This window comes from Phoxinus phoxinus (assembly GCF_949152265.1).
Source record: "Phoxinus phoxinus genome assembly, chromosome: 7".
NCBI classification, from domain to species: domain Eukaryota; kingdom Metazoa; phylum Chordata; class Actinopteri; order Cypriniformes; family Leuciscidae; genus Phoxinus; species Phoxinus phoxinus.
The window spans coordinates 38,868,324-38,883,159 of NC_136882.1; the positions used below are offsets into that span (position 1 = coordinate 38,868,324).

At 38.4% G+C, this 14,836-nt stretch overlaps 1 protein-coding gene across 28 annotated transcripts in view; it reads left to right on the forward strand.

The window, feature by feature from the left end:
- LOC307002243 (R3H domain-containing protein 1-like) overlaps nucleotides 1-14,836 on the forward strand; it is a 67,721-nt gene that overhangs the window by 38,263 nt on the left and 14,622 nt on the right. For 5 of the 28 annotated variants that reach the window (XM_079619648.1, XM_079619642.1, XM_079619649.1 and 2 more), the window contains 3 exons: nucleotides 2,805-2,947; nucleotides 6,444-6,641; nucleotides 8,445-8,568. In XM_079619648.1, coding sequence (XP_079475774.1) covers nucleotides 2,805-2,947; nucleotides 6,444-6,641; nucleotides 8,445-8,568 — 465 coding nt within the window. Of the gene's footprint in view, nucleotides 1-408; nucleotides 634-2,804; nucleotides 2,948-3,474; nucleotides 3,553-6,440; nucleotides 6,642-8,444; nucleotides 8,569-14,836 lie in introns of all 28 variants that reach the window. The other 23 variants (XM_079619630.1, XM_079619631.1, XM_079619650.1 and 20 more) reach the window with 7 other exon arrangements.

Consider the following 14,836-nt stretch of genomic DNA (forward strand, 5'->3'; position numbering starts at 1 on the left):
TAAAAGTGCATCCATCCATCATAAAAGTGCATCCATCCATCATAAAAGTGCATCCATCCGTCATAAAAGTGCATCCATCCATCATAAAAGTGCATCCATCCATCATAAAAGTGCATCTATCCATCTATTCATTCACTTTTATCATGGATGGATGCACTTTTATGATAGATGGATGCACTTTTATGACGGATGGATGCACTTTTATAGACTTCAAAACAGAAACGGCCATTCACTGCCATTATAAAGCTAGGAAAGAGCCAGGACATTTTTTAATATAACTGCGATTGTATTCGTCTGAAAGAAGAATGTCATATACACCTATGATGACTTGAGGTTGTGTAAATCATGGGCTAATGTTAATTTGAGTGAACTATCCCTTTAAGGCTCCTGTCGTTGCTCTCTCTCTAGGTTCTGACTCTTGTAGTAGCGTAGGTTCGTCCACGGGTTCGCTCTCTCGATCCCAGCCTCCCTCTGCCGTGGCTTTAACGCAGTCGATGGCCTATCCTCCTGTCAGCGCTAGTAGCGGCGTTTGCTATGAGCCGCCAGCGTCTACGGCTAATGCTAGCTACTATTTGCTTCCCCTGGAAGCCGCAGGGATACCGGCCGGAAGTTTCCTGGTCAACCCACACACAGGTTGGTGAACGCTGTGCAACTGATTTCTCTCGATATGCATGTCTTTATATCCTCCACTAACCCTGATCTTAACTGTGTGTCTCAGACTGTCGTTTCATAAACATTTATGCTGAGTTGATGGTGGGATTTTACGGTACATTACTGTTTGGGCTCGTAATGAGGATTTTATTTTCTCCTGAAAGGTCAAAGATTGTAATAGATGCTCTGTAAATCGTAGGGCCCTCTGAAATCTTACTACTACTTGTTTTAATGGTTAAAGTACATTTTAGTAATCAAAAAGCACGTCTAATTAATTGAAATCATGGCGCTTATGAAATTTAACAACATTTTTAGGGCCCTAAAAAATACCTTTTTTTTCTCCTTCCCAAATTCCATGCTTTCTTTTTGTCATTTTTCTGGATTTCATTTTAATGGTTTAATTGAAATTTTAATTAATTAATTTAATAAATAATCAAAAATAATGTCTAATCAATATACATTTTTTTTAAATACAATAGTTGGGCTGGTTTTTCTTTTGTTTTCAAAAATTCAGAAATTGTTTTTTTATTTTTTATTTTTTTTTATTTTTTTTATACAAAATTATTAAATTATAAAACATTAATTGTATTAAAAGTTACATTGTTAGGGCCCTATGCCCTAATTTAATTAAATTTGAATTTAAAAATAATAATTTCTAGTCAATTTAATTCATAATTTAATTAATAAAGTTTTAACAACCAAATTCATAGATTATTATTTTTTATTATCTTTTTTTTTTTTTTTTACATTAATACACTCTAAAAAATGCTGAGTTCTTTCAACCCAATTTTGGGTCAAATATGGACAAACCCAGCCGTTGGGTTACATTTTTAAATTAAATTTTTAACCCAACTTTTGGGTTTGTCCATATTTGACCCAAAATTGGTTTGAAACAAACCAGCTGTAGGAATCTATGATTTGAATTTATTTATTTTCAGATTTATTTTCTGGATTTATGATAAAAAAAAAAAAGATTAAATCATAAAACATGATAATAGGGCCCTAAAATCTCCTCTTCATAGTGATCATAAAAAAAACGTGTTATAAAGGTCACTTTCAACCTCAGACTTCATCAGCAAATGCATCCACAGTGTCCTGCTGGGAAACTCCTAATGAAGCAATTTGTGATGTGTCCGGAGCCAGACGGACGTGTAAAATATTGTTTCATTGGAGACCTTAAAATATGCATGCGGCCGCTAGGTCACGTTATATGGCCGGCGCTAATGCGTTTACAGCAGGCAGCACCGGTGTGTAATTGCATATTGACCTCTTTACGGAGTTTGCAAATGGGAGATTTCTTCCTTCCGTCGAGGCCTCTGGGATGTGGGATCGTGTTCTGGGGCTCAATGCCTTCTTATGCGCTGCATTTCTCATCATTTACAGGTTTATATTCAGACTTTACCTCATTTGCACTGTTGTTCGTAATCTAGTGCGGTTCATCTTTCTCACTGTGAACAAATGAGCCAATCCTGGACATTAGCATCAAGTCAATTTATGTCTAAAGCACATTCACAATACTCAGTTTCAAAGCAACTTGACAGAAAATCATGATAGTTAGTTATGTTTATTAATATCTTCATGCTTATAGTTGCATTCAGCAGATTAGAGCTGGGCGATAATATACTTACATTTTACTACAATATAAATAATTAAATTATAAAAAAATGATAAATTATGCACTAATTAAAATTATATAAAATAAAATAAATAGAATATGGTGCAAAAGTTTGTTTTCCCACTCATTACATGCAAAGTGAGATATTTCAAGACTTTATTTGTTATAATTTTGATGATTATGGCTTACAGCTTATGAAAACTTTTTCCCAATATTGTAATTTTGAATTTGGGGTTTTCATAAACTGTAATCCATAATCATCAAAATTATAAACAAAATAAAGGCTTGAAATATCTCACTTTGCATGTAATGAGTCTATAATATTCGAGTTTACCTGTAATATTAGGGCTGGGTATTGACAAATTGTACGATTCGACACCGAATTGTGGTGTTCAGTCCCATTTATGTTCTGATGAATCGTGTTAAACTGTATTTGTGCTGTTTTTAAAGCAGATTCTCGGTCCGCGTCCTCTTTAAATGTAGAAGAAGCTGCTGATGTTCAGTGCTGTAAATCTACAATCCTCTTGACTGATCGCAGGTCAGCCTTTCCTGAACCATGACACCAGTGCTGTAGTCTACAACCCCAGTATGACCTCACAGGCCTCCAGGTGTCAATCATCTGTAGCTCCGCCTCCAGCCGCTCACCAGCAGCACCAGCCCACCAATCACGTCATGTCACAGGTGAGTTTAGTATTGCTGACGTTTACAAATGAATGCAGTGGTTTGATTGGTGTTCAGAGGCAGTCTTTAGGTTAGATGTGCTGGATTATGGGATGTATTTGATCAGGGTTCGTACAAGTCCTGGAAAACCCTTGAAAACAGCCATATTTATGAAAAGGTAATTGAAAAGTGCTTGAATTATTGAAAGACAATATATGTGAAATTAATATTTAATTTTATTGCTAAAACAATCTTTTCACACAAAATCAACACAAAAATTGGTGTTCAGAGGCAGTCTTTAGGTTAGATGTGCTGGATTATGGGACATATTTGCTCTGAATAATTTTCTAGGAGCCTCATTAATGTTCTGTCATTGATTGACTTTATAAACCATCTGCACTCGTGGAGTTTATCAAAACTAACACTGAATGAGCACGTTCTCTCCTGATTCTGTGACTCTTTCCATCCTGTACATCTGGGACTAAATCCATTTTCTTCTTGTGTGTGTGTGTGTGTGTGTGTTTCCTCTTCCTGTTCTGTGTCTTCAGCCTCTCTGGTCTGTCCAGCCGTCCACGGTGTCTTACCCACCGATCCTTACAGTGTCTCCTAACCAGCAGTTCACTGTGGTACCTACATCTCTCTCTCTCTCTCACTCTCACTCTTATCACTCTATCACTCTCACACTCTAACTCACTCGATCTCTCTCACTCTATATCACTCTCTCACTCATTATCTCTCTCTATCACTCACACTCTATCTCTCTCACTCTCACACACTCTCTATCACTCTCACACACTCTCTATCACTCTCACACACTAACTCACTCGATCTCTCTCACTCTATATCACTCTCTCACTCATTATCTCTCTCTATCACTATCACTCACACTCTATCAATCTCACTCTCACACACTCTCTATCACTCTCACACACTCTCTATCACTCTCACACACTAACTCACTCGATCTCTCTCACTCTATATCACTCTCTCACTCATTATCTCTCTCTATCACTATCACTCACACTCTATCTATCTCACTCTCACACACTCTCTATCACTCTCACACACTAACTCACTCTATCTCTCTCACTCTATATCACTCTCTCACTCACTATCTCTCTATATATATCTCTCTATCACTATCACTCACACTCTATCTATCTCACTCTCACACACTCTCTATCACTCTCACACACTAACTCACTCTATCTCTCTCACTCTATATCACTCTCTCACTCACTATCTCTATATATATATATATCTCTATCACTATCACTCACACTCTATCTCTCTTTATCACTCTCACACACTAACTCACTCTATCTCTCTCACTCTATATCACTCACTATCTCTCTATATATATCTCTCTATCACTATCACTCACACTCTATCTCTCTCTATCACTCTCACTCTATCTCTCTCTATCACTCTCACACACTCTCTATCACTCTCACACACTAACTCACTCTATCTCTCTCACTCTATCACTCTCTCACTCACTGTCTCTCTATATATCTCTCTCTATCACTATCACTCTATCTCTCTATCAATCTCACACACTCTCACTCTCACACTCTCACTCTCACACACTATCTCACTCTCTCTCTCTCTATATCACTCTCACACACACTCTCTGGCAATCTCACACTCTAACTCACTCTCTCTCACACTCTCTCTCTCACTCTATCACTCTCTCACACACTCTCTCTATCACTCTCACACTACTCACTCTATATATCACTCTCTCACTCTCACACTCTAACTCTCTCTCTCACATTCTCACTATACATATCTCTCACTCTATCACTCACACTAACTCCCTCTCACACTCTCTCTCTCTCTCTCTCTCTCTCACTCTCTCTCTCTATACATATCTCTCACTCTGTCACTCACACTCTCTCTCTCTCTCTCTCTCTCTCTCTCTCTCTATCTCTCTCTCTCTCTCTCTCTCTCTCATATTCTCACTCTCTCTATACATATCTCTCACTGTCACTCACACTAACTCTCTCTCTCTCTCACTCTCTCTCTCTCTCTCTCTCTCTCTCTCTCTCTCTCTCTCTCTCTCTCTCTCTCACACTCTCTCTCACACACATTTCTTGACTCCATCATCGTACGCTTTTCACATCGATAGCACATAACAAAGCTGCAGGGTTCGGTGTTTTAAGGAACGTTTTCAAACCCATCATGGCTCACTCGGACACGCATCATAACCTCTTTTTCTTGACCTCCCTCAGACAGTAAACATCCCTTAATGACTAATTAAAAGAGTGGGAATTAATATTCTATGAATAGAAAAGCGTCTTGTCTCTTCCCATTTCTAATGTGGCACAAAAAGCAGATTCATAAAGCTTAATAGTTACAGTACGAGCAGGAACATGTCATCTTACATACTGATGCAGTGCTAGCAACGTCTAGCTAGCAACAGTTGAACTAACATGCTTGTTTTAAGCAGCTTCACAGTAATAAACAGGAAAATAACAAAAAATGACTGTTTACATGCAGCCTCATAATGCGATTTAGACAATATTGCAATTTATCTTTACCTCATGTTAACCCCTTATTTTGGCATTGCCACAGCCATTACATATTTAAAACCGTAATATCCTATACTAAATCTAAACTAATCTTGACAAACTATATATCATTTGGAAGCTTACAATCTCTAGTTTACATATTTGGTGACTGATTTTCAAAATAAATTAGAGGAGCCGTAATTTATCAATTTGCAACAAGAATATGTTCATACTCCTAAGGCGTGTTCAGACCTTTATTTTGAAATAGTGATGAACATGAAAAATCATGAAAGAATGGTAGAAACCTCAGTTTGTTTTCATGCCAAGAGTTCAAAAGATTAAATCAATTATTTTAGGAAAAAAAGGACTGAAAATGTTTTAAATGTAAAGAAAAAAATAATAGATTCACCATTTGTGAAATGGAGGCGCCCTTAAATGGGCAGTAATGTTAACTAGTGGAGAAGTGTGGTACTGCGCCCAAACTAAATCTGAAAGCTCATTTTTTGAGATATCAACCTAAAATTTGAAACGCAACTTGTTCAGATTTTTGGCTATGATTATTTTAATTTTTTGCATTTTTAGAGTACACCAGGTTTTGAAAATATATATTTTATATAAAATATGAATAATTCAAATGTTAACATTTGTACATTTTCATAAACTCAAACTTCTATAACTTTTTTTTCTGTTTAACTCTTAATTTTTCACTTCTACAAAAAATCTGCCAAATGTCTTCTTTAAAACTAGACCAATCTTGCATCTATATTCCAAAGCTTTCTTGAATTACAACCATTTAAGTTCGGAATGTGCATTTTCATGTCTATTAGAAAAATGGGCGTGCCGCTTAAGGGGTTAACACAATACTTTGATCAAATTGATCTAGTTAAGCTCATAATAATATCAACCATAATCATAGTAAAATGTGGCAAAGTGCTGATTTTAATCACAATAAACAGGCATGTAAAGTGTCAAAAACAAACAGCAAATACTTCTTCTGTCAGCAGGATCATCTGAGCGCCCAGTTCAGTCACATGATGATGGTTCGGCAGGCCTCGGGAGACACCCGTGACGCTCACGCAGTCGTTTACCCGTCGCCCGTGTCTCTCCAGACGCCTGCGCCTCATCAGGCCGGATACATGATGCCCTCACCAGGACAGAACGTGCCCACCGTCAACCAGCAGCAGAGCTTCATCCAGCAGCAGGTGCGGGACACAAGCACAGCTCAATACAAATATGGCGTTATTTTCCTGTCAAATGTCGAGAGCGCATTATTGTAGCGCGAAAGTACATTAATATAATGCGCGAGCGCGAATCTCTCTGCTCGCGCGTGGAATATAATGCTCAAATATCTCACTTTCAATGGGCATGGCACCTGTAGTGTGAACAATGTGGTTGACAGTCATTTATCGCCCTCTTCCCAGACATTTCTAAGATACATTTGACATATTCAACATCAAAACAAATAAAACTCGTCGATTCGGCGGATCCATCTCGGCTCGTCTTGATTGAACTGCGGTTCAATATCAACCAATAAGATTCCATGTACGATGTCGCGTTTTCATTGGTCAGTCGTTGAAGCCTATTTCTGATTGGTTGTTGCCGTTTTGACAGCGTTTATGCCAAGAGCAAAGAGAAAGAAATGGAAGAGAAGAGTACTTAGGCATGCGCGAACGCACGGGTCACAGTCTAAGCACATACACGCTTACTTTAAGCAAAGAGGAGAGATTCGCGATGGCACTGAACAGGTTTTAAGTGCAGGCATATTCTCTGAGCGAGCCCAGAGAAAATTCTTACAAGAGCAGCGTGTATCTGAGAGCGCGCGCCCAGTTCCCGCGCACGAGCAGAGAGATTCGTGCTCGGTACATGTATATTCCGCGCTCGAGCAGAGAGATTCGCGCTCGCGCATTATATTAATGTACTTTCGCGCTACAATAATGCGCTCTCGACATTTGACAGGAAAATAACGCCATATACAAATCATAAATCAGAGCTGAACGCTGCATCTACTAATGTCACGTGTGTTCTGTCCCTATACACCTCTTGTCTTGCAAGTCATATTTGCCACAAAAATGCAAGTTTGTACAGAGCTTTTTCTACATGTTTAGAGTTTCAGTGCATTGCACTTTAATATAAACGTCTAAATGTCTGTTCAGTTCCTTTGTAATTGTGAAAAAAAGCATTTGCAAGTGTTCAAAAAACAACACTCAAATTCACCTCTGCACCAATACAATGTGCAACACTTTTTGATTGTTTTCCCATTTTATATCTCGTAAATTCAAATTATACTTTTTTAATTGCGAGCTTCAGCTCAAAATTCTGACTTTTTTTCTTCCAATGATAGGTCATATCTCATAATTGCAAATTAAAAAGATTTTTACATCTCACAATTCAGATTTTTTTCCTCGGATTTGTGAGTTATAAATTTGAGTTTACACCTCGCAATTCTAAACAAGGAAAAATTTGAGATAAAAAGTCACATTTAGCTTTTAGTTTTTATTCCATGGTGGAAACAAACTTCTATAAATATCTAATTAATTTAACTTACTTTGTTTTTCTCTGCATTACACTTTTTTTTGTTTGTTCCTGAACATGATGAATGAAGGGATACACGTAGACTCATATATATTAGAGATAGGCAAGGCAAGGCAAGGCAAGTTTATTTATATAGCACATTTCATACACAATGGTAATTCAAAGTGCTTTACATAGAAGAAATTAAAATAATCAAAAGAAATAAGAATAATTAAAACAGTTTAGAGTAAAAAATAAAAATAAAATAAAATAAAATACAGTGCAAACAGTCGGACGAACAGATAGTGTATTTAGTGTGTGTTAAGGCCGTTGTGTGAGTATCAGGATGGGCCCATGGTCTCCCCAGATTGATGGTGCAGAAATCTTCAGCTGTCATGAATTCAGTGACTGTAGTCGCGTCACCTGGAGGCGTTCTGTGTGAATCAGCATGTACAGGTGTCACTGAAGTTCACGTCATGTCATTCTTGTCACAGATGCCGGCGTGTTACTGTTCACCCAGTCAGTACACAGTGTCTGGACAGCCGTACCGGCCTGTGGGCTCGATGCCATACAGCAGCCCTCAGAGTCACATGCCCACAGCACCCACGCAGCCGGCAGGTAACTACACGCATACACACATGCACTCATATACACACATGCACACGTGCACTCGCATGCACTCATATACACACGTGCACTCACATACACACATGCACTCACATACACACATGCACTCACATGCACACGCATACACACACATGCACTTATATACACATGCACTCGCATACACGCATGCACTCGCATACACGCATGCACTCATATACACACATGCACACGTGCACTCGCATACACACGTGCACTCATATACACACGTGCACACGTGCACTTACATACACGCATGCACTCATATACACACATGCACACGTGCACTTACATACACGCATGCACTCATATACACACATGCACACGTGCACTTACATACACACATGCACTCATATACACACATGCACACGTGCACTTACATACACGCATGCACTCATATACACACATGCACACGTGCACTTACATACACGCATGCACTCATATACACACATGCACACGTGCACTTACATACACGCGTGCACTCATATACACACATGCACACGTGCACTTACATACACGCGTGCACTCATATACACACATGCACATGTGCACTCACATACACGCGTGCACTCATATACACACATGCACATGTGCACTTACATACACGCATGCACTCATATACACACATGCACACGTGCACTTACATACACGCATGCACTCATATACACACATGCACACGTGCACTTACATACACGCATGCACTCATATACACACATGCACATGTGCACTCACATACACGCATGCACTCATATACACACATGCACACGTGCACTTACATACACGCATGCACTCATATACACACATGCACACGTGCACTTACATACACGCATGCACTCATATACACACATGCACATGTGCACTCACATACACGCGTGCACTCATATACACACATGCACACGTGCACTCACATACACACATGCACTCATATACACACATGCACACGTGCACTTACATACACGCATGCACTCATACACACATGCACACGTGCACTTACATACACGCATGCACTCATATACACACATGCACATGTGCACTCACATACACACATGCACTCACACGCATACACACACACACATGCACTCATACACACATGCACTCACATACACGCATGCACTCACATACACGCATGCACTCACATACACACATGCACTCACATACACACATGCACTCACATACACACATGCACTCACATACACTCATATACAGACACACATATGCACTCACATGTACACGCATGCACTCACATACACTCATATACAGACACACATATGCACTCACATACACGCATGCACTCACATACACGCATGCACTCACATACACACATGCACTCACATACACTCATATACAGACACACATATGCACTCACATGTACACGCATACACACCCATGCACTCATATACACACATGCCCTCACATTCACACGCATGCACACACATGCACTCATATACACACATGCACTCATATACACACATGCCCTCACATTCACACGCATGCACACACATGCACAAAAGCTTTAGCAGCCATATCTTACAGTCCTTTTATTAAATAAACTATTTCCTCCAACAAAACCTTACCTGCTTAACTACAAGCGCTGTCTTGAGAGATATATACATATATAATATAAGCAGTAATTGTGACTGTACTGTAGTTTTGCAGGTCACGTTTCTCCAAGCATCTTTGAGACGTTTCCACATTTCTTCTATGCATTTAGGCTTTAGTCTCAGTAGTATCTTTGTGTAATCGCAGATTAACTCAATGCTGGTGAAATTTGATCTCTTTGTAGATCTCAGTCCTTTTTCTGGTTCATACAAATCTCACTGGATTATTACGGGATTTGCGTCCAAATAAAAGGAATATTTGGAAATATAGAAACGATATCTCCTACTGGCTCACGAAAGAGCCTGATATACTTCGTGCAAAATCAAAGAACAAACTGGTGTGACGTCAATTAAAAAAAACAGGGCAAAAAAGTTCACTCCGGCTCACTGCCGCCATTTTTGTTTATTAATTCGTTATTGAGAGGAAAGCACGTTCATTTAACCGTCGCTCTCATCAGCGTGGACTGCGTCAGGATGTTCGTTAACCGTATATTGCTGAACAGGTATTTTATACATCTTTTTGCCCCTAAGGGAAGAACAAAATTTACTGTTATCAGCACCATAACACTCAATGTCACTGCATCCGTTCACAGGAGTTCACCTCGTCTCTTTGAGCTCATGTTGATTTCGGTGTGTGTTAATTACTGGGCCTCTCGATGCGCTCGTTCTTTATCCACACTCTCGGTGTACATTGTTGTTTGTGTGTTGCACACACACAACAATTGTCACAGGAGATCGTGGCATTTGGGCCTTTGAACAGATACAAAGAGGTACAAATGTGACCCTAGATCACAAACCCAGTCTGGAGCCGCACGGGTATATCTGTGGCAATAGCCAACTATACATTGTATGGGTCAAAATTATCCATTTTTCTTTTATGCCAAAAATCATGAGGATATTAAGATCATGTTCCATGAAGATATTTAGTAAATTTCCTACCGTAAATATATAAAACATGTATTTTTGTGAGTGAATGCCGCACAATCGTGAACATAAATGCACAACTTTAAAGGAGATTTTCTCAATGTTTCGTTTTTTTGCTCATCAGATTCCAGATTTTCAATAGTTGTGTCTCAGCCAAATATTGTCCTATCCTAACAAACCACACATCAATGGAAAGATTATTTATTCAGCTTTCAGATGATGTATACATCTTAATTTTAAAAAATTGACCAATGTGACTGGTTTTGTGGTCCAGGGTCACAAATGTTTTACTGGATTGAATTGGAAAGCTTTCTGCTTGACACAAAACATCCCTCATGCTTTGAATATCTGAAAACGGATCCGTTGATAGCCGTGAGGGGAACTGGACGCTCAGCGCTGTTGTGACGGTACGTTCTGGAGCGTTGCTGTGTTTTGGTCATCGGTGAGCTCTGTCGGAGCGGCTGAATGCGGGGCCGAGGCACTGTCTGAGACGCCCTACGATTCTCACAGTGAACCGGTCTCTTTTCCAGCCTCTCACTCCTCCTCGAACATCGGATCAAGCTGCGTTTGAGTCGTCTGTAGTCTTCCGTCTGCGAGGTCACGTGATCCGCTTGACTGTCAAACATTAGTCTGTGTTGTTTGCATACAATGTTTAACATGTTTCCCTTTTTTTGGGGTCAGTTGCTGGCAGTTTGCGGTCATTTCATGTAATTTAATGGTCTACACTACCAGTCAAAGATTTTTAAGTCTCTTCTGGCCATCAAGGCTGCATTTATTTGATCAAAGATACTGTACAAATTGTGAAATATCATTTCAATTTCAAATAACTGTTGTGTATGTGAATATATTGTAAAATGTAATTTATTCCTGTGATCAAAGCTGTATTTTCAGCATCATTACTCCAGTCTTCAGTGTCACATGATCCTTCAGAAATCAGAATAATAATGATTATTATCATCAATTTTGAAAACGGTTGATTCTTTGATGAATAAAAAGTTCAAAAGAACAGCATTTATTTGCAAACATATTTTTTTTTTTACATAATAAATGTCTTAACGGTCACTTTTGATCAATTAAATGCATCATTGCTGAATAAAAGTATAAAAATATTAATTCTCCTTTTTTAAAATCTTAAATCCTTTAAACTTTTTTAATGGCCGTGTATCAGGGTTTCCACAAAGATATGAAGCAGCAAAAAGTGTTTTTTAAGCAGAAAATCTGAATATTAGAATGATTTCTTAAAGATCATGTGAAACAATTATAGTTGTTTGTTCTTCAGGAAATTCAATGATAAAATGTTTTATTGGTCATATCGTAATATCTGTGTTTGTATAATATGGTGAATGAAAGCGGTTTCATCTTGATTTTTTTTTTTTTTTTTGCATGTTTATCAAATCAGAAGATTTGTATCAAATGAATGAATCCGTGTAAAAACAGAGTCTGAAAAATCTGTTTTGAGACTTTGGTTTCATGAAGATGATTCTGATTGGATGAGACGCACATCAGATGAAAATCCTGAATCCTGTTGGGTTTAAAGTCAACAGATTGCCTAACGTTTGCAGCTCATCTCTAATGCAAACTCAGAACTGTGAACAATGTGTTTCATTTGCATCAGAAAGAAAAGAAGTGAGGAATATGGTCTGAACCCTGTGTGATGTAAACGATGATTAGAAATCAAGCCCTTCAGATGTTCTTCTGAGACTGAAAACCGCCGCGTGAAACACATTCTCTCCTCTTCTGTACCTGCTCGCTCAGCCAGAACCCAGTGTTTAATATTATATTCCCATCATGCTCTGCTTCTAAGTGGAGGTGAGAGAATAGAGCTAAAAATAGCGCGCGTTCACCGTCTCCTCGCCGCGGGCCGTCCGTTTCTTTTGTCCCACTTCTGGGCTAAATTGATTGCCGTCCCTTTGGCCGAAAGCCAGCAGAGATTGTGAACGCCCTCCTCCCGCAGGGAGAGTGTGTTTGATAGTGTCACGGAGTTACACGCTACCCCCAATAACCTTGACACCAATGCAAATGATCCTGCCTCATAATGGGCCGTCTCTGCTCGCCGTACGTGTAAATTACCTTCTTACATGTAGAGGCTTTTAAAGGCGTAACATTGGCAGCCATTATGTAAGCTATTGTCTTTTGGGGAGTGTGTGCGCGCTCCGATAATGAGGCAATTTAATGCTGCTGGTTTGCTGAGATCATTAGTGATAGTAAGGCTATCATTAGCTAGCTTTGCTATAATTAACTAGCTTTAAAACGACACAAATCTGAATTTAGAGATTTGAATCGACCAGCTTTAATGATCCTCGATATTTAATAATGAAGTAAAGAAGTCGTTTTGGGTTGTGATCTGAGTTTTAAATCTTATATAAATAAAGTGAAGTATTGCCAGGATTTGTCCTTTTAGCTTTTGGATGATGCTAAGAAATGAATGCATTTTTCTTTTCTCGTCTCATCTAAACTGCGATGGATGCAAAATGTAGCAGCCAGAAATAAAAAAATAAATAAAGTTGGGAGCATATAGAGACCATAGAAGTCGCACGTACATTTGGTGGCAGGAATACTCCATAATAAAGTGGAGGAAAGCGGGCGAGATCCACAAAATAAGAGGGATTTTTTTTCTTCTTATGCCTTTGGATGTCATGCAAACAAAAGATGCCCTTCATTTTTACTGAGTACCGTCATCAAAGATGCCCTTTAAAGTGAAACGCAGGCATTAAACCGACAGACTGCGACGTTTACCCTCATTTTAAAGTATGAATTTGATGTAAACTATAGATCCACATATAATATTCACATATGCCGTTCATAGGGAGCATAATCACAATAGTGACTATTTTCCTCATAATAGCAAGTTTATATCTCTCAATTTGGACTTTAAATGAGTTTATATCATAATTCTGAGAAAAAAGTCAGACTTGCGGGATATATTGCGGATGATCTTAGTTTATAAAGTACTTGGCGCCTTCATTTTTTCCTGGTTGTTGGTTAAAATATGTTTGTGGTTTAAGATCCTCTAGTGCTGGTCTTTTGATACGCTATACAGTCAATGCAGTGGTGGTGCTTTTAGTCACTATGCCTCAAACAGCTTTTGAATATATTCATATCAATATTAATTGACATTGTGTGGAATCAATGGAAGCTTGTTTCTGCCACAGAATGAAAAAAATTACTTTTTATCTCACAATTTAGACTTTATCTCAGAATTGTGTGATATAAATCCGCAATTGTGTGTTATAAAGTCAGAATTCTGTGAGATTATGAGAAATAAACTCGAAATTCTAACTTCTTGTACTAAATTGCATGTTTATATCTCACAATTCTGACTTTATAACACGCAATTGGGAGATATAAAGTCAGAATTGCATGAAAAAGTCAGAATTGCAAGTTTTTCACTTAATTCTGACTTTAAAACATGAAATTGCGACTATATCACACAATTCTGACTTTATATCTCGCAATTGTCAGATAAAAAGTCAGAACTGAGTGAAATAAACTAGCAATTGTGGGATAAAAAGTTGCAATTGTGTGTTATAAAGTCAGAGTTCTGTGAGATATAAACTCGCAGTTACCAGAAATAAACTCGAAATTCTGACTTTTTTTACTGAATTGCATGTTTATATCTCACAATTCTGACTTGATAACATGCAGTTGGGATATATAAATTCAGAATTGCGAGTTTTTTAACTCAATTCTGACTTTATATTTTGCAATTGTGAGATAAAAAG